The 25,533-nt window shown below is 46.9% G+C and overlaps 11 protein-coding genes across 11 annotated transcripts; 10 read left to right on the top strand and 1 right to left on the bottom strand.

Moving 5' to 3' along the window:
• Positions 1–60: 60 nt before the first annotated feature.
• Positions 61–903, top strand: TbgDal_XI18920 (glucosamine-6-phosphate isomerase, putative; the record flags this gene model as incomplete). Its single annotated transcript, XM_011782733.1, has 1 exon — positions 61–903. One exon carries the CDS (start codon positions 61–63, stop codon positions 901–903), a length of 843 nt encoding a protein of 280 aa, XP_011781035.1.
• Positions 904–1,151: 248 nt separating this feature from the next.
• On the bottom strand, positions 1,152–1,529 carry TbgDal_XI18910 (hypothetical protein, unlikely; the record flags this gene model as incomplete). Its single annotated transcript, XM_011782732.1, has 1 exon — positions 1,152–1,529. One exon carries the CDS (start codon positions 1,527–1,529, stop codon positions 1,152–1,154), a length of 378 nt encoding a protein of 125 aa, XP_011781034.1.
• Positions 1,530–2,610: 1,081 nt separating this feature from the next.
• On the top strand, positions 2,611–4,269 carry TbgDal_XI18900 (T-complex protein 1, alpha subunit, putative; the record flags this gene model as incomplete). The annotated part of the gene is made up of 1 exon (XM_011782731.1): positions 2,611–4,269. The coding sequence occupies one exon, from the start codon at positions 2,611–2,613 to the stop codon at positions 4,267–4,269; it is 1,659 nt and encodes a 552-aa protein (XP_011781033.1).
• A 994-nt stretch (positions 4,270–5,263) lies between these two features.
• On the top strand, positions 5,264–5,968 carry TbgDal_XI18890 (hypothetical protein, conserved; the record flags this gene model as incomplete). The annotated part of the gene is made up of 1 exon (XM_011782730.1): positions 5,264–5,968. One exon carries the CDS (start codon positions 5,264–5,266, stop codon positions 5,966–5,968), a length of 705 nt encoding a protein of 234 aa, XP_011781032.1.
• Positions 5,969–6,831: 863 nt separating this feature from the next.
• On the top strand, positions 6,832–7,986 carry TbgDal_XI18880 (chaperone protein DNAj, putative; the record flags this gene model as incomplete). Its single annotated transcript, XM_011782729.1, has 1 exon — positions 6,832–7,986. One exon carries the CDS (start codon positions 6,832–6,834, stop codon positions 7,984–7,986), a length of 1,155 nt encoding a protein of 384 aa, XP_011781031.1.
• Positions 7,987–8,762: 776 nt separating this feature from the next.
• On the top strand, positions 8,763–10,196 carry TbgDal_XI18870 (dihydrolipoyl dehydrogenase; the record flags this gene model as incomplete). The annotated part of the gene is made up of 1 exon (XM_011782728.1): positions 8,763–10,196. One exon carries the CDS (start codon positions 8,763–8,765, stop codon positions 10,194–10,196), a length of 1,434 nt encoding a protein of 477 aa, XP_011781030.1.
• A 2,154-nt stretch (positions 10,197–12,350) lies between these two features.
• Positions 12,351–13,631, top strand: TbgDal_XI18860 (cyclin 6; the record flags this gene model as incomplete). The annotated part of the gene is made up of 1 exon (XM_011782727.1): positions 12,351–13,631. The coding sequence occupies one exon, from the start codon at positions 12,351–12,353 to the stop codon at positions 13,629–13,631; it is 1,281 nt and encodes a 426-aa protein (XP_011781029.1).
• A 1,955-nt stretch (positions 13,632–15,586) lies between these two features.
• TbgDal_XI18850 (hypothetical protein, unlikely) lies at positions 15,587–15,892 on the top strand (the record flags this gene model as incomplete). The annotated part of the gene is made up of 1 exon (XM_011782726.1): positions 15,587–15,892. One exon carries the CDS (start codon positions 15,587–15,589, stop codon positions 15,890–15,892), a length of 306 nt encoding a protein of 101 aa, XP_011781028.1.
• A 1,154-nt stretch (positions 15,893–17,046) lies between these two features.
• Positions 17,047–17,772, top strand: TbgDal_XI18840 (hypothetical protein, conserved; the record flags this gene model as incomplete). The annotated part of the gene is made up of 1 exon (XM_011782725.1): positions 17,047–17,772. The coding sequence occupies one exon, from the start codon at positions 17,047–17,049 to the stop codon at positions 17,770–17,772; it is 726 nt and encodes a 241-aa protein (XP_011781027.1).
• Positions 17,773–18,457: 685 nt separating this feature from the next.
• Positions 18,458–21,349, top strand: TbgDal_XI18830 (hypothetical protein, conserved; the record flags this gene model as incomplete). The annotated part of the gene is made up of 1 exon (XM_011782724.1): positions 18,458–21,349. The coding sequence occupies one exon, from the start codon at positions 18,458–18,460 to the stop codon at positions 21,347–21,349; it is 2,892 nt and encodes a 963-aa protein (XP_011781026.1).
• Positions 21,350–22,466: 1,117 nt separating this feature from the next.
• On the top strand, positions 22,467–25,229 carry TbgDal_XI18820 (chloride channel protein, putative; the record flags this gene model as incomplete). Its single annotated transcript, XM_011782723.1, has 1 exon — positions 22,467–25,229. One exon carries the CDS (start codon positions 22,467–22,469, stop codon positions 25,227–25,229), a length of 2,763 nt encoding a protein of 920 aa, XP_011781025.1.
• Between the last annotated feature and the right edge of the window lie 304 nt (positions 25,230–25,533).

Below are 25,533 nucleotides of genomic sequence, written 5' to 3'. Positions count from 1 at the left end.
TACAAGGAACACAATTGATCATTTTTGGATTAGGAAGCATCAACAGCAATTACGTAATTCATGCGTATCGTCATTTCCCCCGATGATGAAGCCGTCGCAGATTACGTCTCGGAATACATCATTAAGAAGATAATTGATTTTGGTCCCTCCAGCGAGAGACCGTTTGTTATTGGTCTTCCGACCGGTAGCTCTCCACTGAAAACATACCAGCGGCTCGTGAAGGCGTACCGCGATGGCCGCATTTCTTTTCGTAATGTGGTAACTTTCAACATGGATGAATACGTCGGTCTCCCCCGTGACCATCCGCAGAGTTATTACTATTTTATGAAACATAACTTCTTTGATCATGTGGATATTCCCGAACAGAACCGCAACCTTTTAAATGGGACAGCCGCTGATTTGGTGGCAGAGTGTCGCATGTATGAGGAGAAAATTGCGGCTGTAGGTGGCGTGGAACTTTTTCTCGCGGGTGTAGGCACTGATGGCCATTTGGCTTTCAATGAACCTGGCAGCAGTTTGGAAAGCCTCACACGTGTTAAGTCTCTCAATCAGGAGACAATTACTTCCAACGCTCGGTTCTTCGATAATGATATCCGAAAGGTGCCGACGATGGCCTTAACTGTTGGTATTCGTACGGTAATGAATGCAAGGAATGTTGTGGTTGTAGCGACAGGAGCAGGAAAAGCTGTGCCTGTAGCCCATTGTGTGGAAGGCAGCGTAACGCATGCACATCCCATCACCGCCTTGCAACTTCATCCCGCAGCTGTGCTTTGCGTAGATGAAGATGCCACACTGGAGCTGAAGGTAAAAACGGTACGGTACTTTAAGGGATTACTGGAAAGGGAGGAAGAATTTGAGCGTCTTCAATCTAGTGTTGAAAGTGAAGCACCACCACCAAAGTGATCCCTCCTTCCCATGCTATGGTGATGTATTCTTGTGAGTATGTGAAACATGAGGTGAAGTCATAAAGGATAAGAAGAAAAGAGGGGGAGGGGAAAAAAAAAGAAGTGATAGGCAGCAGCAACAACAATGTGCTCTTCGCGGGTGCAATTAAAACTATCTTTTCTCTTTCCCTTTCTGTTTTCTTCTCTTCTCCCTACTCATGTTTTGTGTTCCCACCATTGATGTGTTGTGCATTTGTATATTTAAATTCATACCATGGTACTAAAAAAAGTATTTTTCAAGAGAAGAGGTAGGGACCGTATGAGCGGCGTGTTGTGTTCCATTAACACATCATTACGCGGGGATATATTAATAGCGAAAGCAAAGGAAACAAAAAAAGGAAGAAGAATAACAAATAGTAAATGTTGTATAGTAGGCATTGGAGCGTGGGGGGGTGGGGGAGAAAAAATCATGAAAATATGATGACAGTGCGGGATGTACGGGCGCCCGAAAGATGGGAGATGATAAAAAGGGGAAGTTTCAGGAAGAGAAGCGGGTATGCCAAATGTACTGCCGAAAAAAAAAAAGAGGAGTAGAGTGAACGTAATCGTGACTGTAATATGACGAGGTGAGAATGAGCGACCCATGCCTATTTTTGCACGTATGTTTACTCAGTTATGCAAATATTTGCTGCGCAGATGTGCTAGGGGGTTTTGGCTAGTTATTAGTTTATTTTGTTTTATTTTCTCTTTTTTTTTTTTTTTTACCCTCCTGTACCCTTCAACATTTTGTAGAGTGCGCGAGGTGAAGTGCATATGAAATTGAAATTGAATTTAAATTGCATGACGGAAGAATGTTCCGCATTGCGACTGGGTGTGGATGGGATATCGGGCCATGGTCTCTGTTGAAGCAGAACAACGTGGCGGTGCTTCTACACGTGCGCTGTGCTGTTGGATTTTCCCTTCTTTGTGTGTGTTTTTTTTTTTGACTTATATTTTCCCCCTCTTTCCTTAAACAGCGAAAGGTTCACTTCATTCCCTTTTCTCACTCACTCACTCACTCACTTTTTTTTTTTTTACGAAGGTAGGTTGGCATACATGGAGTAGTAGAATATTAATGGGTCAGTAAGGTCGATTACAGATATATATATATAGATGGATAGATAGATAGATGTATATATGTGTTATAATTTGCATAGCGGTAACTTGAGTGACCGTTCGAGCGCATCAGTCTTCTTTTTTTTTTTTTCCATATGTCGACTTCACAACCTTTCATCCTCGTCTCGGCTTTTTATAATTTATTTGTTTGTCTCGCAGTTAGTTGATTTGCCTATAAGCTGATGGTCCTCTTCAGCTCCTGCCATGTCAAGATGAAGGGTACTTGCAACGCTACACGGAACTTACGTTGTTGCATTGGCGATGATTTCAATTCCGATATGCCTCGGTTACGATTTAACCGATACGTTTCTTTTGTCGCTTTTTAGAAACGGTGTCATGTGTTGCACTAGTTGTTGTTACTCCTCTTATAGTCATTCATATTCCCCCCTTTTTTTCACTCTCCTCTTGTGGACCGGTAATCGTTATCGTGTCTCCTACCCATCCTTTTCGCTCTAATCGTTTTCATGTTTTCCTTCTTTTTTTTTTTTTACCCCCCTCCCCATTTTGTCGCCTGTACATTTCACAAATTACCTTAACGGAAGTTTACCTGCTAATACTTAATTAAACGCAAATGCAAACCAAGCAGAAGGCCGCGCTTGGAATTAACGGTTTCCGGACGAGTGGATTGGCAGTACGACGGGAGAATGTAACGGCCACAGCTGCCGTGGCGAACGTTGTTAAATCATCTCTGGGTCCTGTTGGGCTCGACAAGATGCTTGTGGATGACGTTGGCGACGTGTGTGTTACAAATGACGGAGCCACAATACTGAAAAGCTTAGACGTTGAGCACCCCGCCGCCCGCCTGCTCGTGGATCTCGCGCAGTTGCAGGACAAAGAGGTCGGTGACGGTACCACTTCTGTTGTTATCCTCGCCGCCGAGTTGCTCAAGCGGGCTCAGGACCTCATTGTTCAGGGTATCCACGCCACCAGCATTATTGCAGGTTATAAGTTGGCTCTTCGTGAGGCCTTGCGGTACTTGAAGGATAGCTTAAGTGTCTCTGTGAATGCGCTTGGCAAGGAAGTGCTGCTGAACATCGCCCGCACATCCATGAGCAGTAAGATCCTCAGCGCCGATGCCGAGCTCTTCGCGAAAATTGTGGTGGATGCTATTCAGTCCGTGAAGACTGTGAATGACTTGGGGGATGTTGTGTACCCGCGGAAGGCTGTGAGCATCTTGCTTCAGCACGGCAAGAGTTCGCGTGAATCGATGCTCCTGCAAGGTTTCGCGTTGGGTCTCTCCCGCGCCGCACAGGGGATGCCGACATCGGTTCAGAATGCCAAGATTGCACTCATTGACTTCGACTTACGCGCTGTGAAGATGAAGTTAAGTATGAATATCACCATTACAGACCCCACGAAGGCAGAGGCCATCCGTCAGCGGGAGCTCGACATCACGAAGGAGCGCATAAAGAAGATGATCGCCGCCGGTGCAAACGTCATTCTTACCTCGTGGGGTATTGAAGACAGCATGATGAAGTACATGGTGGATGAAGGTATTCTCGGTGTGCGTCGTGTTAAGAAGGAGGATATGCGCCGCATTGCAAAGGCTACCGGTGCGCAGATCGTGCACACGATGTCCGACCTCGAAGGTGAAGAAGTATTCGAATCCAAGTGGCTCGGCCAAGCGGACCGCGTATATGAGGAACGCTTCGGTGAGGATGATGTTATCATCATCTCCGGTACGAGCAACTCCGTTTGCGCAACCATAGTATGCCGTGGTGCAAACTACTTTGTCCTTGAAGAGATGGAGCGCGCTTTGAATGACGCCCTTTGGGCAGTTGCCCGGACTCTGGAGGCGAGTCTGGTGGTGGCTGGCGGTGGGGCGGTAGAGGCGGCGCTGTCTGTCTATCTGGAGAACTTTGCCTTTACACTCGGCTCAAGGGAACAACTGGCAGTAGCAGCCTTTGCAGAGGCGCTGTTGGTTATTCCCAAGACATTAGCCCTCAACGCTGCAATGGACGCTACAGAGTTGGTGTCACGGCTGCGTGTCATTCACAATGAGGCTCAGAGGGAAGGGGCGAAAGGTGGCAATGCGGGGAGCGCTTCCCGCTTCTGCGGTCTTGACCTCGTTGAAGGGAAGGCTCGCAATAACGTCGAGGCCGGCGTGCTCGAGCCACAACCCAGCAAAGTGAAGTCATTGCAGTTCGCCACGGAGGCAGCCATCACCATCATTCGCATTGATGACTGTGTTCGCCTTAACCCTGAGGAAGAGGAGGAGGGACGCCGTTAATGAAGTCTAACTTCGTCGCGCACATGCATATATATATATTTATATTTATATTTATATGTAGGTACACCCTCCACACTTAGTCGCGTAAGATACATATGAAGAGAGGAGAAATATTCTGTTTCCACCGCATTATAAAGAGGAGAATTGGAGGGAGGCGTAAGACAACGTTGGTGTCCTCCGCGTGACAGAGGAGTATAGTGCGGAAAGAAAATATGAGTATGGACGTACCGATGTGCGTGAGAGGGAGGGGTTAGGGTAAATTATATTGGAGATGAGGGTTGTGGTCGAGATAAACAATTATTCGTTAAGAGTAAAAAGAAAAAAGAAAAGGAATGAAAGGTGGATCTTGTTTGTTATTTCCATCGAATTAAGAACAAAATGAAGAGGAGGACAGTAGGAAGAGGTATTATTTTTTAAAAAACAACAACAACAACATCATCAAAGTGAATGCAAGATTCTCATATGGTCTTAATGTGTGCCGTCTTCTACGTGACAGAAGGAAAAAGAAGAAAAAAAAAGACAGAAAGAGCAGGGAGGAGGGGTGAGAAAGGGTAGAAAAGGTACGACTCCATTTTCAACCCTTTTCGCGTCGCCCCTGCCGTTGACACATGCCCCCTGCCCTCGTTCGTCGCCCTGTGAAAGGGGATGGTGGAGCCCATTTTTTTAAAAATTTCGTTCGGACCACTCAGAACCTCCACGTAGATAATGAAGAAGAATTTGTCGTGGTAAAGGTACGAGGTGGATAGCAAAAGGGCAATACCGATAGAATGCGCGTGCGTGGGGGCGTAGGTTCTTCACTTCGATAGTCGCAGGCGAGGAAGGGAACACGAATAGGTGTGACTTACCGCGGCGTTGTGCGGAGTTTGTTTCATTGCTGTCTTACATTCCATGATACAACTTTATACATGTACGCATACTTACCTTCTATCCACTCTTTTAAACCGCTTATATTAGTGCAGAAAGTGCATCAACCTCGGTTTCAACTGGCCTTTTCATGTCTTCAGGTGACAGCAGCGGTGGAGGGGGAGGTGTGCGGGAACTGGGCACAGTTACCGCCGGCATGGCGATGATGAATTTCGACGAGAAGACGAAACCCTACACTCGTGCTGACCTGATAAAGTTTCTTCAGAACTACGAGGAGAATTTGACTCCGCCAGAGAAACAACTCGTTTGGCAGGGAATGCTGGGGACCCTTGTTGGCATGCCGCTTGCTTTTTTTGTTGGCTACAAAGTGAGCTCACGATTTGCATGGCATCGCGTGAGACGTGCGCTGACACCCATTGGCGGCAAGGGGCGGGAAGAGAAACCCTCATGGCTCATTCGTAACATATCGACTGTTGGTCAAGTCATGTTTGGGTTGGCAGCTTCAACTATCCCGTATATAGTTGTTCAACAGTGGTTTATTTCCCGCGTATTGGCCGCAGATGAACATGAAGGTAACCTTTCTTTTCACGTACGGCGTCTCATGATCACACAACGTAGCAGTATGATGTTTACCCGAACTGCCACGCGGGAGGTAACTCGAGAGGAGCAGGAGCGACTTATGGGTGAAGCTGCGCAGCATTCAGCAGAGAATCGGTCTGGCCGCCAGGGAGGCGCTCCTCTTGGAGTAACCGATGTGAACCTGCGACTCGGCCAGCAGGCCATGACACCTGTGGCGCAAACGGGGTACAAACCAATGCCAGGTCAGTCATCGTGATGACGGAAACAATTTAATTGTGTGGTCACGCAATGAATTATTGTGGTGCGTGAGGTTCTGTTTGATTGTTTTCATTAATGTCGTCAGGTTCCTGTTTTTTTTTTCTTTCAAAAGGAAAATAATTGTTGCCACTTCTTTTTTTTTTACCTTTTTCGTGTTACTATTCTTCTATCTGTGTTCTGTTTCGTCTTAAATCGTGCGGTCGTCGAGTTGGGGTGGGTGTCAATTCTGCAGTTGAAGATTGCTGTGGGATCTGATGTAGAGAAGAACCTCAAAAAAAAATTAAAAGGGGGAAGGGTATCAAATACCAAGTAAAAGTGGAGCTCGGATGGAAGTGTGTGTGTGTGTGTGTGTATGGTGTTGGCACGAGACGGAAGTGGTGTAGCTCCGCCATATATATATATATATATATTATATTCAATTTACTGGTCGTTACGAGAGTTATATACGAGTACAATTATATATATATATATATTTTGGCATTGTGTTGCTCGGTTTTCCTTCCACTTCCTGTTCAATTCCTTTTTCGATGTCTACTTTCTGTTTCATGTTCCTCTCAATCCCAAATCTTTTTTTTTGTTTTTTTTCTTCATTTAACGCACGTACATACACTTGTGTGTGGGGCGTGTGTGGTTAGAATAACAACACTTAATATATACAGTAGGGGGAGGGTCGCCACCGCAACAAATATAACAAAGGGCAAGGGTGAAGGTGGCTGGGAAGGGAGCAAAGGGGTAAACGGAAGAGAGGAATACGTCTACACTCCGATCAAGGTTTCAAGGCTGTGGGTTGTGGGTGAGCTTCAGTCGTAGGAGCAGTACGGGGTTCACAAACACCGCCGCCAGCTTCATTTATTGGTTAAGATGCGGGGTTTGGCGGCAGCCCACACTTCCAATACAAAACTTGTTTCCTTTCTGTTCGTTAGTTTTGCGTGTCTAGGTTTCGCTCCCGTTGTGCACTCCCATGATGACAGTGGGGATGGGGCGGATGAGATTGACTACTACGCTGTGCTCGGTCTGACTCCTGAGGCCACTGACAGGGAGGTGCGACAGAGGTTCCGGGAACTTTCCCGTAAATATCACCCAGATGTTTCTTCTGGTGGCGATGCGCGTGAGATGTTCAGCAGAATCACTCGTGCAAATGAGGTGCTTTCTGATAAAAAGAAACGCCGCATGTACGATATGCGCGGTGAGGAAGGGTTGCGACAGCTGAAGCGATTAGAGGCAGAGAGTGGAGGAGGGCAGTTTGGCTCAATCTCGCAGCTGTTCCGTCACCATGCTGCCAGGCGCTTAAGGGGGAAGAATACCGAGGCGACACTTCACCTGCCTCTCGATGTTGTGTACACGGGTGGTAGGCGAACTGTCACTATTAACAAGCAAAAGGTGTGCACTAAGTGCCGGGGCACGGGCGCCAAACGCCCATCTGGGCTGAAAACGTGTGAACATTGCGGGGGGCATGGCATCTTGCGGCAACGTTTGCAGCTTGCCCCAGGCATGTTTCAGGAAATACGCCAAACCTGCCCGTACTGTGGTGGGCGCGGCAGTATTATGAAGGAACGATGTGGGGTGTGTGGCGGCAACGGTGTGCATCGAGCTGATGTGGAGCTTACAGTCGATATAGATGCCGGTATGCCTGAAGGACATGTTCTTTCGTTTGAGATGGAGGCGGATGAGTCCCCCGATACGATTCCTGGAGACCTCCTTTTGAGCGTTCAGACGAAGAAACATCCCCGTTTCTCCCGCCGCGCAAACGATGTAGATCTCGACATGACGCTTGTGGTGACGTTGAAGGAGGCGCTTCTTGGCTTTCAGCGGCGTGTAGAGCATCTCGATGGGTCAGAGTTTTTCGTGAATGAGACAGGTATCACACAATATGGTGCGGTGCTGAAGGTACCCGGGAAGGGGATGCCTCGGCACAACGTGCCATCAGAGTTTGGTGACCTGTACGTGAAGGTTTTGTTTGAGATGCCTGATATGCTAACCAAAGAGCAGAGGGAGGAGTTGGCGGAGCATCTGTAGGGAGCAGAAAATTTTCGTAACCTTCGTTTGGGTTGTGCCATTGCTGTGGATGTGGATTCATTTTGCTCCCGGGGTTACTTTGCTTGCGTGTTTGTTCTTCGGTTGGGGTGTAATGTCATGGTATGTGCTCTCTTACTGTCGCCGGTCTCTTTCTTGACCTCTCATCGCTTCTTCATGTTTTGCCAGTGCCGTTACTTTGCGCGGAAGTGAATGGAAAAGTGAGTCTGCCGGTGATGTGTTTAATATGGGGAAAGGGGGGGTTGTTATAATACTTGGTGTGCTATACCATACGTTCCATTTGTAATTTTGCCTTGTGCCACGTCCTGTGTGGCACGTATCCCTTTTATTTTTCCTCCCTAGGATAGCATATATATATATATATATGCACATACTACTTATCTTTTCCTCCATTATGAACTTCCGCTTTAGTGCTGTTATCACTTGCAATGATTGACGCGCTATCGTGAGAGTCGAAGCCTGTCGGGTCGCTTGTACATAAGCATATATGGGTATAAATAACTTGTATACTGGAGCGTTTCTGCCTTTCATTCCATCGGTGGGAAAAAGCGGAGCACATAATTTTTTTTTTTTTCACCTTTCTTTTTTTTTCTTTTTTCTACTCATTTAAAATGAAGTGAGCGACCTGTGAAGGGAAGAGGATATCTTCGAAGCATCTGCATACGCACTCCAACATCAAACAAACAACCCCTAGCAACATCGAAGTATAAACTCGGTAGTTCAAAGAACGCAGTAAAAGAACACTCAGCGAAGACGAAATGTTCCGTCGCTGCTTTCCGATCTTTAACCCCTACGATGTCGTGGTCGTTGGTGGTGGACCCGGTGGTTACGTGGCAGCCATCAAAGCAGCTCAACTCGGCCTTAAGACGGCATGCGTGGAGAAGCGTGGGGCCCTCGGTGGCACGTGCCTAAACGTTGGCTGCATTCCCTCGAAAGCACTTCTTCACGCCACACACATGTATCATGATGCACATGCCAACTTTGAACGATACGGTCTGATGGGTGGTGCAGGTGTCACGATGGATGTGGCCAAAATGCAGCAACAAAAGGAGAAATCCGTGAATGGTCTCACCAGCGGTGTCGAATACCTCTTGAAGAAGAATAAGGTGACATACTACAAGGGTGAGGCCGGATTCGTCACTCCTAATACACTTAACGTGAAGGGAATCGACGGAAAAGATGAGGCCATCGAGGCAAAGAACACCATCATTGCCACCGGTAGTGAGCCGACGGCTCTTCCATTCCTTCCCTTTGATGAGAAGGTTGTGCTCTCCTCCACTGGTGCCCTCGCGCTTCAGCAGGTGCCGAAGAAGATGGTAGTCATTGGTGGTGGTGTTATCGGCCTTGAGCTCGGGAGCGTGTGGGCGCGCCTCGGATCCGATGTCACGGTTGTGGAGTTTGCACCTCGTTGTGCCCCAACCCTTGACAGCGACGTCACCGACGCCCTCGTTGGTGCACTCAAGAGGAACGAGAAGATGAAGTTCATGACCGGCACGAAGGTCGTAAATGGAACAAACAACGGCGATAGCGTGACTCTTGAAGTGGAACAAGCTGGCGGCAAGCGCGAGACGCTCCACTGCGATGCATTGCTCGTGTCTGTGGGGCGGCGTCCGTATACCGCAGGTCTTGGATTGGAAAAAATTAACGTTTCCCTCAATGAGCGCGGTTTCGTAAAGATTGGGAGCCACTTTGAAACCAATGTGGCAGGTGTGTATGCTATTGGTGATGTGGTGGACAAGGGCCCGATGCTCGCCCATAAGGCTGAGGATGAAGGTGTTGCGTGCGCTGAGATCCTCGCTGGTCGCCCAGGCCACGTCAACTATGATGTCATTCCTGGTGTCATTTACACGATGCCAGAGGTAGCGAGCGTTGGCAAAACTGAAGAGGAGCTGAAGAAGGCAGGTGTGGCATATAAGGTGGGGAAGTTCCCCTTTAATGCCAACAGCCGCGCGAAGGCCGTTGCCACGGAGGACGGCTTCGTCAAGGTGTTAACTGACAAGGCCACGGACCGTATCCTTGGCGTCCACATCGTTTGTTCCGCCGCCGGTGAACTCATTGCGGAGGCCTGCCTTGCGATGGAGTATGGCGCCAGTTCGGAGGATGTTGGCCGCACCTGCCACGCCCACCCAACCATGTCCGAGGCGGTGAAGGAGGCCTGCATGGCGTGCTTTGCCAAAACAATCAACTTCTAATGTGAGTCAATCATAAATGGACGCAAACATGCGCATTTCACATATAGGGGAGGGGAGGGGACGAGGAGGGGGGGGGAGATATGGGTCGGTTGAGTGCGAGTAAGCGAGGAGGGAATGTACACACACACACACACACACACACACACAAGACACAAGACAGAAGACAGAAGACAACGAATGGATGCGGGTCACTACATGTGACCGGCCTCGCCCCCCCCTTTTCTGCGGGATCAGCGGTGTAGGAATAGTGGCTGAAGGATGTGTATTAACGCGGGCACTTATTTGTTGAATCTCTTCCAGTTTCTCCCTCTCTCTCTCTCTTTCTCTCGTTCCTTTTATTCGTTATATTGTTTACATTTGAGCTGTGAAATGGGTGAATTAGTAGAAACGGTGAGGAAATGGGACGGGCGTGTAGGGGAGGGGGAGCGTAAAGGGTTTGGGAGAAGGGGGTTAAACAAATTAAATATTGAGCGATATTTAGGGGGTGGGGAGAAGGATGACGAAACGACGATACGCCGTCAACGGGTGGTTCGGTTATTGGCAAAGTAAAACCCATAATTCGCAGTAGCTGTTAGGGGCGGGCGTGAATGAATCATCACATCAGTGGGAGACGTGAATAATACAAAGCTCAAAGAAGAAGAATTTGATTCGAGGATGATGTGAGGAACAGGAAAGAAATAACGAAAAAAAAATAAGTGATAAACTAGAGTTTAGTGCGAAGTTTAATTGCGGGGGGAGCAGTGTGTTCGACTATATTTAACGGTTGTCAAACAGAAGAGCGTGAATTTAAGACAAGAGTGAAGGACCAAAAATGATTCAAACAAAATAAAAAGCAAAAGAAAGAGCAAAAATAGAAACGACTTACCGAACGTGTAAAAAAAGCAAGGAGAACAGTCTACGTTTAACATGCGGCTACATTCGTATAAAGGTGCTGGGTGTCCGTCAGCAAAGCTGTGTCTTCAGCGAACGATCGTTACTAAACTTCATTCAAGTAGTTGTTGTGAGTGAAACGCTAGCAAAAACAACAACAACAATAACAACAACGGCCGAATCAGCATGAACTAACTGAAGCATACCCCCAGCGGCATGTGAGGAAGGAGATATGAGGAAGAGAGAGTGAGGAGAAAATAAGGCGTAGAGAATGTCCCGTAAAGTGTGAGGCGTGTGGCAATGATGATGGAGAGCTGTGAGTTCTTTTCGGGTTCCCTCCCCCCCCCTCTTTCCCTCCACATTCTGTTGCCCGCGCATGGTTGTTTGCTCTTCTTTTTTTTTTTTCGTCCTCTTTTTTTCCCCCTCCACGCCAGATGTCGAAATTCCTTACCTATATTTTCTCGATAGGTCATCCGTTTCTTATTCTTTCTCATATTTTGATTATCATGCCAAAGCAAAACGAAAAAGAAGGTTTAAACTCTTTTATTCGGCCGTTTTTTTTTTTTTTAAAAACTTAATCGCGTTCTTGTTTGAGAGCAACGAGAGGGACTGCTGCTTTTGAATGCTTCGGTGTGGCTTTTTGTAAAAAAAAACTCAAACTGACATACCTTTCTTTCATTTCGTATCTTTCTGTCCCCTTTTTTCCTTTCATTTTTGTTTTGTCTTATTTTCGCTCCTCCCACAACGCTCCGAACAATTTGGCTCCAACGGAATAACTGGTACGTTATAGCAAACAGGGAAAGATTAAAATAAAACTACGAATAAGCAGGGATAAGAGGAGGGCAACATCAGGTTTCTATTCAAAAAGTAAGAAGGACGGTGCACTGAAGAGGTTAGGCGTGAATAGAAACGGAGAAGGTACCCGTGTTCCTCTAAGGTTCACACATACAGCTGAAGATTGAAAGGAGTGAGTCCATCTAAGCGAGCAACAACAGCGAAACGCAAGGGAAGACTGTTGTAACGAAACGTGCATTAGTTGAACGTCTAACGAGAGGCCGGAGGACGTGAAGGAAGCGGTTCAACTACCTTGCCTTCCACTTTCCAGTTTACCAAGGCTTACTTCAGAAAGAAGTATTTAAGCAACAAAAAAAGAAAAAAAATAGCAACATCAGCAAAGTAAGAGCACGTAAAAGTGGAGTTACGAACGAACGCGCACAAACGTACACACACTAGACATTCGCAGACTGCGCACGACTAGTACAAAATTAGGGGTCCTGCACGGCAATGAATCCCACGGCACTTCGTGAGGTCTCAAACCTGTCCACAGGTTCTGGAGATGTGAAGCAGCGACTTGCTCAGCGGCGGAGCGCTAATTTAGAGTCATGTCGTTATCCTTACTCATCCAGCGCTGTGCGGCACGGCTCCGGCAGTTTGTTAAGCCTTCGCTCAAGTCTCTACAGCCCCGTAGGTACGGCAGGGAAGGAGTCATCTGTAAGCCCTCATGCTGACAGGCTTCGTGAGAATAATCCGGTATACTGCAGCGATGTTATTAAGGACATCACAACAATGTACATGGAAAGTGAGAAGGAGGCTATATACGGTCAGGTACTTCCGTCACCCCGCTATTTAACGTACCAGCCAGAGATAAACGAGAAAATGCGAATGATTCTCGTCGATTGGCTTATTGACGTTCACCTAAAGTTTAAACTACATCCCGAGACGCTTTACCTCACGGTGAGCATCGTAGACCGCTACCTTTCTTCTGTTAACACGAGGCGTACGACCGGACGGTACATACCGCGTTCAAAGCTGCAGTTAGTTGGTATCACCGCCATTCTTCTTGCTGCCAAGTACGAAGAGATATGGCCTCCGGAGGTGAAGGAGTGCGTGTACATATGTGCCAATACCTACACTCGTGATGAGGTTATTCGCATGGAACGTGAGATGTGCACCGAGCTGTCCTTCCGCTTTACTGTTCCAACGCCGTTTCCTTTCATTGTTCGATTACTTGACGTTGTTGAGGGCCTCGAGCGGCAGCAGCAGACGCAACAGTTGTCACATCAGCTACAGCAGATCCAATCGCAGTCGCAATCTCAATCTCAACAGACACAAATGCAAGCATCACAGTCACAACCACAATCTCTGTCGCGTTCCCGCTCACAGTCGCGTTCGCAGTCGCGCTCTGATGAGGAATGCACGGCATATGTTGTACAGCTTCGGCACACCGCTTTCTTTTTTCTTGACCACGGCATGCTTGATTACAAATGCCTTCAGTTCTCCCCGTCGCAGCAAGCAAAGGCCGCCTTGTTTCTTGCACTAGTGACACTACACATGAAAGAGCAAGGCTCGTCGTATGTGCTGAACAACGATATCATATGGACTCGTCAGCTTCAGTACTACAGTAAGGCTCAAGTACGTGATTTCAAGGCGTGCGCGAGGACCATGTTAGATTTTGTGAGTTACGTCTCCACAACGCGTTACCAATCGGTGCGTCGCAAGTACAGCAGCTCAAAGTATGGTGAAGTGGCTAAACTGACTATGCCTAGTGAAGTACCTGACTTTTGATTGGTTTACTTCCTTACACTCTGCTGTGTAAAATGTCTTGTGTTTGGTTGTGGTGTGTTGCGTGCTTCTTTGTTTGTTCCCTTTCTTGTTTGTTCTTTTTGTTTTAACCCTCCATCGACATCTTTTCTTTACCGCATTCTGGAGTTTGGGTTTATTTCCTTTTCCCTTTCCTTTTCGTTTTGCTTCGAGGTGGGCACTCTCCCTCTTTCTTTATTCTTTTCCCTCGTCGTGTGCGTTTTTTTTTTTTTGGCGTTTGTTGGCCATCAGATGTTGAGGCCTTTCGTTGGCTTTAGGAGCGGCGATTTTGAGAAGAAATTTTTCTTTTCTCTCCTCAAGATACCGTTAGTAAAAGCAAAAAGAAAGCAAAACAAAAAAAAAGAGAGAAGGGAAGAACAAAAGGGAGGAAAGAGAGAAGAGAAGTCCTCGGAGAAAAGAGGAAATCATTCATATAAATATATATATATATATTTATATGAATATTTATATTTATATGAATAAATGAAATAAAGGCATGGGAAAAAGTGTGAGGGAGGAAATGACCCAAACAGTCGTATGGAGAGGGGTAAACTAAAGAGAGAAAGAGGAGTTCCAAAGAGGAAATAATTATCTCAAACAAGCAAACAAATGCAAACAGAACACAAAGAGAAAGGAGAAAAAAGTTACAAATAATTAAATAACTAAATATTTTGTAAGTAGAAAAGAAAAGAGAAAGAAAAGAAAATGTGGGGAAGAGCGAGAGCGAGAGAGAGAGAGAGAGAAAGAGCAAACAACAGATGTTGTGATGGAGAAGAGGAAAAGAGTTGTATAGAAGAAGTGATACACAGGAGGAAAGGGAAACACAAAAGGAAGGGGAAAGAGGCAGTCGGTAAGTTTAAAGAATCAGATTACGTATTCTTATTTACTTACTTACTTAGTCTTTTTCTTTCTTTCTTTCCTTCCTTTTCTTGGTTTTACCCTTCCTCACTTTTCTTTACGTTTTTATTTTACATTAGATGCATGAATTTTGTCAAGAGAAAGCAAAAGGAAAGAAAATAGTGAGAACTGTCAAGAAGAAACAACAGCAACAACAACACCAATTAATTTTTTTTAAAAAAAGGCAACCACTTGCTGCGTATGTTGTTGTGTATATTTATACGATATCTGCGCATCTTTGGTTGTTTCACGTATGCGCGTGTGTGTTTGTTTTGAGTGTTTTGTGTTTTGTGTTTTGTGTTTTGAGTGTTTTGTGTTTGTTCCCCTCTTTTTCTTTTTCTTGTTTTTGTTTTGTTTGTACACGTGTGGTCGCTTTCGTGTGTGCCACGTGTGTTTGTTCACTTTCCCAGCTTCTTCTGCCTTTTTTTAAAAAATTGTTTTTGGCTTGTGTTCGTGCGTGTGCGTTTGTATTTCTGTACGGGCGTTGTTGCTTCGGTGCGGCTACTCTTTCTTTTTTTTTCACCTTTTCTTTCTTTCTTTTAAAAAAAATTTATGTTGTGGTGAAAGGGAGAGGTAATATTAGAATGGAAGAAGAAAATGAAACAGAAAGAAAAGGGGAAGGAGGGAAGGGAGGGAAGAAGCAATTCACACATTTGTGTCGGATATATTTGTTCTTTCGACTTTGTTTCAGTACATCTTCTCTTTTCTTTTTTCTTTTTCTTACCACCCAGTCCAGTCCAGTCCATTCCTTCTCTTTCTTTTTTAACTTTATTTTTTGTTTGCTTTGGTATCTGCTTAGATCACTTAGACGCATCCTTTATGATACCGATGCCACAGATTTTTCCCCCACCACCACATATTTCATTTGCTCGTTTACTCGTGTCTCACCTGTTTTATTTTTAGAAGAATGCCACCCGCACTCATGCACACACACACACACACACACACGAGAGAAGAGGAAAAGGTGAATAACTCAACATATATATATATATATATATATATACACGTATGAATGCGCTCAAAGTAAATGAAATAATCCCAATATGCCGTTTACAGTTGTACAGGTTAGTAGTTGTCGGATGGTTTTTGTTTTTGTTTTTGTTTTTCAATTTTATTTTTTCTTTCATTCATTCATTCTTTCTTTTGCATCCTTCTGCTCCGTGTGTTTGTTTGTTTGTTTGTTTGCTTTCCTTTTTTTTTTTATTTCACGCCTTTTTTTAAAGCTCCGCCTCACCTCTTTCTTTCTCTCATTTACTTTTCTTCCCATCCTCAACCTCTCATCCCCTGCTGTTTTTGTTTTTTTTTCATTAATTATGAGTTGCAACATGCCGCCGCATTTCATGCCATGAGGTTCGATGAACACAAAAATACAAAAGGTGAAATATGGCGCTACGGCACTGCAGCAACATAAGAAGAAGAAACTAACATGAGCGAAGAAAAAAAAATAAATTAATTAAAGAAGGGGGAGATGGTGGTGGCGGTGACGAAGGGACAGAGAAGAGAAAATTAGCCGGTGTTTTTTTGTTTTTTGTTTTCGTTGTTAGATGTACCGAGTTTTTTTTTTCTGCTGTTTCGTGTTTTCATTTTCATTTTCGTTTATCTTCCTTTTCCTTTTCCTGTTTTTGTTTATATTTGCCTTCACTTCCTCAAACACGGTCTAACCGAGCTGATTAAGCTCTGTCACTCAATTACATACTTACGAAGGAAAAAAAAAAAGAAACGTACATCTTTGTTTCGTCCACCACATTAGAATCCCACGCATGAGCATAAATGTACGTCGCAAATTCACAAACTCACAAACATAAGTATGAATAAATATATGTTTACATTTACTCATATTTGTATACGCAGTTTATACATCCCTGTGTTTGTTTGTGTGAAGATGTTAACAATGAGTAATTGTTGCATTAGATTTTTGCCTTTAGCACGTTGTTGTTCTCCTCGCTTAAATACTGCTGGCCCATGTGGGAAAGGGAGGACAAATGATAATTATTATATTTAATGTACGAGTGTGAGTTCGTGTTTTGTGTTGCATTCTTTATTATTGTTGTTGTTGTTAATGTTTTTTTTTTTCCTCGGACGGCATGGATGGTGGGGGACGGCGTCCCTGTATTTTGTTTGTGTATGGTGAGGACGAGTGTTGAAGGGAAGAGGAAGGAAATGACATCGCTAGCAGGAAGCAAACGAAAGGTAAGCAAAAAACAAAAAAAAGAAGAGAAGGAGCGAAGAAGAAGGTTGAGGCGAAGAGTTCACCGTCTGTTGCCTTTTAAGCGACGCTGGAGGTGAGTGTTGTTTTTTTTTTTTTGAATAATTTTATTTTTATGTTTCCTGCACAAGAGTGTGGCTATGTGTGACTAGTGTCTGTTGACACATCGAAGCTTATATATATATATATATATATGCCAATTTATACATATATGAAATAAATATACAAACAAATACGCAAACACAAGCACCAAACACATATACACGTAAGCATGCGCACGCGATACAAACACAAAACATGCAGTCTGTGCAATCACCTGTTGTTTTGTGTCCATGTACATCCATTTGTACCGGGGTTTATATGTTTCACTCCTACGAATATTTACGGATGCACGGATACTCGTGCCCTCTGTGTATTTGTACGTATACAACTCGTTTGATGCATTGGATCCTTTCAAAAAGTGTATTACTCATGCGTCTACCTTTGTTTCTTTTTGTTTATTATTATTATTATTTCGAAGAAAAAAGGGGGGGAAGGAAAAGCTACACTACCACTTGCAAGTACTCAACTGTGTGGGCTTGTGTGTGCGGAATCGAGTATCAAAAAAAAAAAAAAGGAGGAGGAGAAAAGAGCTTTGTTGTAATAGTGAGTCACCGAGTAACCGTAATGGGGGTTCGCATGTTCTGCGACTTTCTGAAGCTGCGCCGCTGGGAGCGCCATGTGTTGGCGCAAAGGGAAAGGCAGGAGAGCGCACTGGCTGCAGCCTTTAGGTGTATTCCCTGGTCTGGCGTGGCCATGTTCTTCTTTGTGATGATTTTCTTCGGTATTGACCTCGGTGCCGGTATCAAACATACCGCGCGACAGATTCAAGAAAAGAAGGAGGAAGCAGCGCAGTCGGTAGAAGTGCAGAAGATGCAAGCGCGCCAGTGGTCGGTGGAGCAGGTGAAGAATTTTCGCGAGGGTGAAATTCCAAAGCCGTCATGGGCGGAGGGCGGTCCGCGTGGATCCAACAACCCACTGTAGTGATGAACCCGGTGATTTTTCGCTCTCTCTGTTTTTTTTTTTGTGTGTGTGTGTGTGCGGGCGTGTGGACGTGCCATGCTGTTCTACGTACCATATGTGTTCCGTTATTTGACTATTTCCACTTTGCTTTCCCTCGACTTTCTTCGTTGTGTTGTTATGAACTCCTTTCATCTATCGTCGCTACTACTTGTTTATCGTCTCAGTCGTAGTCGTTTTACCTTCTTGGGCACCAAATAATAGTTACGGTGAACCCAGACGCACGCGCATATCCACAGTTTTGCGTCCACATGTTTTGTTATTAGTACTTTATATGAAAAGCAGTGAAAATATCGTAGCTGCTCTTCGTGTGTTCTTGTCTTTTTTTTTAAACATTTGACAATTTGGGGTTTAGGCGGTCGTCGAGTCTGGAGTTATTGACTGTCAGTATCCTTGAAGTTAGTTGTGTGTGTGTGCATGGTGACGCCACACCACTGTGTATGAAAATTTGTTGTCCCCACTTTTTAGCGTATCAGGTTTACCCTTTTATCTCCCTCTTCCTCCTCTTCTTCATGTTTTATTGCCGACTCGTGCACGCGGTGGGCGTTGGCGGCGGTATATTACTACATTTAACATTTGCTAAATAAACGCGCAGCATGGGCGTGGGGGAAGTGAACGCTACCAGAAAAGGAGTATAATACCGATTGACATGTTGACTCGCGTGATTCATGACTTGTACCACCTAAAGAAGATACACAGTGTCGTACTCGATGAGAAACTAGGACACGCTCTAAAGGAAAAACTTACCGCGTTAGAGCTTAGCGTTGGGCCTTCCCCGGGTCCGTCCGCTCTTCGGCGACTCTTGGAGTGCCTTGCCTACTTCCAGCTTGAGCAGAGCCCCGTCGCGGCGAAGGCCGTTGCATTGGTAAGAGCAGAACTGCCGCGTATGACTGGTGGGCAGCTCTCACGAACTATTGCCGCCTGCTGCATGTTGGGGCAAAACGATATCTCCTTCTCCGCTCTGCCACTACTCTCTGAAGCCCTGCCGAGTATGGATAGCACGGGGACTGTTCAGCTAATTGACTCACTGGCTGCGGCGGGGGTACGGCATGAGGACACGTGGTCTCTTCTGGCCGAGCATTGCATTAGACGGATGGACGGTTTTACTGGGCAACAGCTTTACCGTATCATCGAGTGCTTTTACGAGAGGAGGGTGCACTACCCTGACTTCTATGTTGTGGCAGAGCGGCACATTTGTGCTCAACCTTCATCGTACATTTCTATGGAGCATCTAAGTGCTGTAATTGAATGTTACAGGGGGTTAGAAATGCCCGTCGTATCGCTGCTCGCTGCAAGCTCTGCTCGGTCGGCTGAAGGCTTTGAAAGTGCACTGGCTGCGATGTCACCGGCGCGAGCGCGACGCGATCACAGGGCGGAAGGCGGCCCCTCCAGTTTGACTGCTGAGGCAAAGGGCGCATTAAATCCTTCAGTAGTCGCCGCTTTTGTGCAGTCGATGCTGAAGGCTGTGCAAGCGGCCGACGAAGTGCAATTGACTGATATGCTGCATAAATGTGAGGTAAAGCAGGTGATGCATGCGGAGATTATGGAAGCAATTGCGTTACGGTTGAAGGGGCTACACGATGCCGCCCCGAACGTGGCCCGCACAACAGCTCTCATGCGGCTCATGATGCGTTTCGAGAAGCGCGAATGGTTTGCCGCTGCTGCTGCGCCCTTGTGTGAGCTTATGGATGCTTGTGTGGAGGACGCTTTAACAGTTTATGGCCATCGGTTACTGAACCTTGCCGATGGTGCGTTAAAATTGTTTCCCGCAGACAAGCAGCCCACACACTTCTACACAGTTTTGGTGCGTGACATGAAATTTGGTGACGTGACTGCGAGCGTGGATGTGCGGCGATTGCCGCTTGTTGTTGGTGTTATGTTGGCACTGCGTGCATACGGTGGTCCAACCCTGCTGGAGCAGCACATGCCAATGATTTCGGTTGCCGCGGCGAACGCCCCGTTTCGGGTTCAGGTGGAGCTAGCTGCAATGCTTGCGCCACTCCCTATGGCGAAGAAGACATTTTTGCCTGACCTATTCACTTCGCTTTCTTCACAGAAGAACTGGTCTCGGAAGCTTGTGGCGCGAGAGGCGATTCTGCTGATGGAGGCCCTCACGCGTAGTCGTCTTCCATTCAATGATTTACTATTGGTAGTTGTGGAGTTCACGAGGCGCAATCCGTCTCGTTTTGATGCTCCTGAGCTTGTCAATATTTTGTTGCAGTGCGCAACTTTGGGTTTCAATGACGTGGAATTTTACTCGGCAACAGCAACACACATACTGGAGAAGGCTGCAAATGCCACTGTGCATGACCTTTGCATGCTTATGTATGCATTCACTTTCGTTCTAAAGGGCGTAATTCGAGTTGTACAGCAGATGATGCCACGTCTGCGTGTCTCTGCAAGTCACGCAACCGCGCGCGACATTGTATTACTTCTGTACAGCTCGGTAAAGCTTGGCATCACCCGTCATGCTGAAGTGACAGTGCCCTTCTGCGACCGCGCCCTCAACATACTACCAAGTTTCAAAGGCGAGGAGCTTGCAAGCTGCATGGGCTCGTTGCGGGCCCTTAAGCTCGACCATGAGGAATTGCTTTCGGCCACCGCAGAAGTTCTTGGGGACGAGCTACAGAGGCGAGAATCCTGTAATGACACTGGTCGTAAGGAAACTGCTGCTATTAATGCTTCGGGTACTTCCGGTGCGGCAGGCGCCATGCTCACCGATGCTCAGTTCATTTCCATCACGAGTGCCATCGTACAGCTGCGCCCAGCCCTTCTGCGACCTGAGTGGCACCTACCGCTTCAGGCCATTTGTCTCCATTCCCTTTCAGGTGCGGGTGCTGCGCAAACACATCTCATAGCGGGAACGCTTGCCGCACTTACCGAGGCACCGTGCAAGCAGGAGCACCGTGAACTTTTGCTTGAGCGTGCGAACGACGTGTGCGAGCGCTTTGCCAGTGGCATCATTGCCGCCGAGGTGGTGCTCGCGTTGCATACGCTTATGTTGCAGGAGGGCCTGAGTGACGAGGAGGTGAAGGAAATATTGTCACCAACTCCGCTCATTGCGTTTGCGAAATCTCATCACAGCAGTATTATTTCTAATACAGACACGAGGGACAAACTGCGCGGTAAGGGCCTGTTGCTTCTTCTTTCGGGCGTAGTCCCTTCTTCAATTCAGGGTAGTGTTATCACTGGCGGGCCGTTTCAAGAATTGTCGCTACGGGAATCGCTGCTGCTGCAGCGAAAGGAAACGCGACAAACAAATGCTTCGAAGGATGGCCCGTCATCAAGGCGGAAGACACGTGGGGCGTTGAAGCCGACGACACTTATATCCTCCACAAAACCAAAGAGGGTAAAGGACTGCATGACAGATGATGGTGATGACATTCGACGCCGGCGCCGTTCCTCTGCTGTGAGGGACGAAGATTCCAATGCGTTGTCGGGGGACAACGATGATGTTGCCTCGAGAAGAGGCACGGCGGATGGTAGCAACAAATGCTACGCCGGGGAACCGCATAAGGACGTAGAGGAGTTCCACCTATAAGTCTGGGAGGAGTGAAGTTACTCTTTTTTTCTCTTTAAAAAAAAATTCTCTCCCTTGTTCCACATCATTATTTGTTTATCTGGCGGTGCACTCCGTCAGGAACGTTTCACAGTATTTCGACCATGCTTCAAATGTTTCTAAACCAAGCAACCCGTTGGAGGTTTCTCACACTTTCTTACATTATTACCTGTTGTTAGACTGTTCATATTTATTTGCCCTTCTCTTCTCTTCTTTTCCTCTTTGCTCTTCGTTTGATGTTGAAGTACGGATAGCAGAAAAATGTAACAAGTACGTGAAGGAAGGAAAAGATAGTGTAAACCCACGTATCAATGCGCTGGAAAAAAAAAACTCCTCTCCCTTTTGTGTGTAAATCGGTGGTGGATGAAGGAAGTTAGGAGGTAAATGACTTATGCAAGCATTTCCTCTACCGCTGTATGTGCGTGTTTAGCCTCTATACAATAGTGGTGGAGCCAGCCTTTAGATGCTAATAACAATCTCATCATTAAGGGTGCAAAAAAGTGTTGTTTATCGTATGTCGTTGTGTCTACGTGTGACTTCACAGGCAGTTAGTTGCCGCTGTGCCTGAGTCATGTGAGAGAGATATTCTGGTGGCTCTAACCCGCTGCAGTTGCTCATCTTTTATTCTGTTGGGTCGTACATATAGAATACATGTGGGATAAGATAACTCTTTGGGTGGATGTTGATCTATTACTGCCTTCTTCTTACCTCTTCTGCAAGTTGTGGTTACCGCACAAGGTATAGTCGTGGTGGTGATGAAGTCATTTTACAGCGGAGTTCATTTCCTAAGTAAATATTCCTCATTTTAAAGGGGAGCGGAACGACTTCCCCTTACGGTCTCAGTAATGCATGAACTAGTTTCCTACCGAATAGTCGGAAGTCCTGTTTAGCATCTTTGTCTGTGTGAAATGTTGACCCCCTTTCTCTTCTTCTTTGCCTCTTGTGACAGGGTAAATAAGTTTGTTGCTGTGCTTCCTTCTTGTGCCCTGACCCATCTGCTTCACTTGCGGATACCCGCGAACCGGCGTGACTATATAAAATTATAATCCCTTTCACCTGATTTTCTTTTTTCTTTTTTTTTGGTTTCCTCTACTGAAGTATGTCCAACAAGTTGTTGCCATCGCAGCCACCGCAGGAGGCAGACGCTGGTGGATGGAACCGACGGAATGTTTTGGAGTCGCTGAGCACAAATGCAAAGGACCGCGCAACGAGTGCATGGTTTCAGGAACTGGCGCGGACTGAAGAGGAGGGCGATGCGGCGTTTGCCCGTGCTCGCCCTCCGTTATTTCGTAGGGCTCAGCGGACACACGTTCGGTCGGATGAGGAGCGCCGCAGGATGGACAACTATGAGAGCATTGATTACAGCGAACCCCAGTCAACTGTCTACAAGAAGCGTATGGCGCAATGGAAGAAGGAACCACGTTGGCTCAAGTGGGTTATGTTTATTGCAGTAGGCATTTGTGTTGGTTTGTGGTCCGTATTACTTTTTCAAACTCTCGAGTATCTTGAGCGCCGGAAGCGAGGGATGTTACGTACTTATCTGCATGAGACCCATGGGCGTGGTGGGACTGAAGCGCAGACCGTTGGAGGAGGTGCAGGTTTTCCAATGCGGTCAACCCCCAGTGGTGTTAGTTGGGCTGTGGCTGGAAAATGCTATATAATATATATCCTATGGTGTGCCGGTTTTGCGCTGCTCTCCTCCCTCTGTTGCCTTGTGATGCCCACAGCAGCCGGCAGCGGTGTCCCCGAAGTTATGGCTTACCTGAATGGCGTGATGTTTCCCCGTGTGTTTAACATACGCAATTTGATCGTGAAGACGCTCTCCTGCATTTTTGTTGTATCTGCTGGTGTTCCTGTCGGGGCGGAGGGCCCGATTATTCACATTGGCTCTCTTATTGGCGCGGGATTGCCAACAGGGCGGAGCCGAACGTTGAACTGTGGTGCCACGTCGCTGCTTTCAACCTTCCGTAACCCACGAGATATGCGGAGTTTCATATCGGCTGGTGCTGCCTGTGGCGTGACGTCTGCTTTCTCGGCGCCTATCGGTGGGCTGCTGTTCGTGATGGAGGAGGTGGCCACGTTTTTTTCGGTGAGGCTCGCGTGTATGGTTTTCGTCTCTTGTTTGGCATGCATGTGTGTGATTCAGATAGTCAACTCCTACATGAGCGGTTGGCATCTGCTGGCACAATCACCAATGACTCACGGTGAGTTTCTACCATCGGCGATCGCAATGTTTATTGTCAACAACGTACCGGGTAACCACGTGCCGCTGAATGTCTACACGTTTATACCAACAGTTGTCGGTTCCTTAGCTCTTGGGTTGCTTGCTGTTTTGTACACAGTATCGAGTGTCAGATTTTTGCGATGGCGCAGGGAGCGACTCTTTCCCAATACGTTCCTGCGTGTTTTGGAGCCTTGCTTGTTTTCGTTGGCGTACAACACTGTTTGCTACGTGCTACCGCTGGCGTTTGGTTGCATCGAAATACCTCCGTACGTGAAAGATCACAAAGCGGAGATGAAAGTTGAACTCTTCACCGAATTTTGCGCGGATCGTGAGAACACATTCAATCCATTAGCGACGCTTGCACTGATGGGTCCTTACAATAGTATACGCGTCTTGTTCTCGCGTCACACCACGGGGCTGATTCCGTGGTACGCGTGTTTGCTACAACTTATGCTTTACACATTCTCTTCAAGCTACGCGGGAGGAATGTTCGTATCCTGCGGCACGGTTATTCCTTCCCTCTTTATTGGTGCGATGGGTGGCCGGCTCGTTGGCACCTTGTTCAACAATGAGGTATGGGCAGACCCTGGGGTGCTATCTCTCATCGGCGCCGCCTCGTACTTTTCCGGCATCTCCCGTCTCTCGTTTTCTCTCATCGTGATTATGATGGAGATGACTGCGGATCTTACCCACATTACTTGCCTAATGGTAGGAGTCGTCTTTGCCCGAGCGTTAGCCGATCGTTTCTGCCACTCCTTATACCACTCACTGCTTGACCTGAAGTCGGTGCCTTTCCTGGAGGCACAGACAGGTGTGCACAAGTTTGATATGTTTTGTGCCAAGGATGTCATGACATCCCCTGCAGTGACTCTCAACACTGTGGAGTCCATTGCACAAGTGGTGGAGGTGCTGCAGTCCACACAGCACAACACGTTCCCTGTGGTGGCCATGGCGAAGATGACATACAAGGGTGTCATATCCCGCTCCCAGTTGGAACTGTTGTTGTGGTTCATGTACTTCCGTGAGACAGATGGGTCAGATGTGATAGATAGTGGCCGCTTGAGTATGCTTGCTAGCAACGTGCCCTGTGGAGGTAAAAACGGAGAATCGGTTGGTCGGGTTCAGACAAAGGCAACAGGAATCGAGGTGTGTGAAAGTGAGGGAGGGAGCGCTTGTGGCCCGTTCACTGACTGCAATGAAAGTATCATTACACAGGCGGGGAGAAGTATGGACACTATCGTTCCACCTGAAACCAACGTAACGGACGGACCTCCCCGTGGTCCGCGGTCTCACGCCACCTATGCAGATCTAAACAAAGTGCGTGAGTGCATTTTCTGGCGGCGGTTACCTCCTATGCCTCCCGTTGAGCTATTATCCAAATCAACGATGCGCTGCCATGTGGACCTCTCCCCTTATGTGGATCTTAGCACATATTACGTGCGTGACGTGATGTGCATCTCGCGGACGTATTATATATTCCGTCACTTGGGGCTGCGGCTTCTTCCGGTAGTGGATCGTCGGCATCGTGTTATTGGAGTTATAACCCGCACAAACTTATTTGGTGACCGCTTACAGGAGCGACTAAGAGATGCCGAAGAAGCAGGAAGGCTAGCGGCCGTGCCGAGGGCCTGGGAGTAAGCACGTGGTAGTTGGTAAAGTGAGCATCCGTTTGTTTGGCAATGTATTTTTCCACGTGTGAGTTGGTGAGTGGTCATATTAACACTGCTATGAGGATGTGCCTCCTTCGTCCATTCATCATATGCTGTCACTCAGTGCAGCATGAGAGGACTAGAAAGGGTGGTAGTTTCCCTATTTTCCAAACTGTTTCCCCCCCCCCTCGTTTTTACCCGTGGAACTGAGTAAGCGGGCACATGACGGAAAGGTGATAAATAAGTGTACTGGAGGTCAACGAGGCTGTTCACGCCCTGATTGCTTCCTGTTA

The sequence above is a fragment of the Trypanosoma brucei genome, chromosome 11 (genome assembly GCF_000210295.1).
Source record: "Trypanosoma brucei gambiense DAL972 chromosome 11, complete sequence".
Classification (NCBI taxonomy): Eukaryota; Euglenozoa; class Kinetoplastea; order Trypanosomatida; family Trypanosomatidae; genus Trypanosoma; species Trypanosoma brucei.
This window is presented reverse-complemented; position numbering and strand designations above follow the sequence as displayed.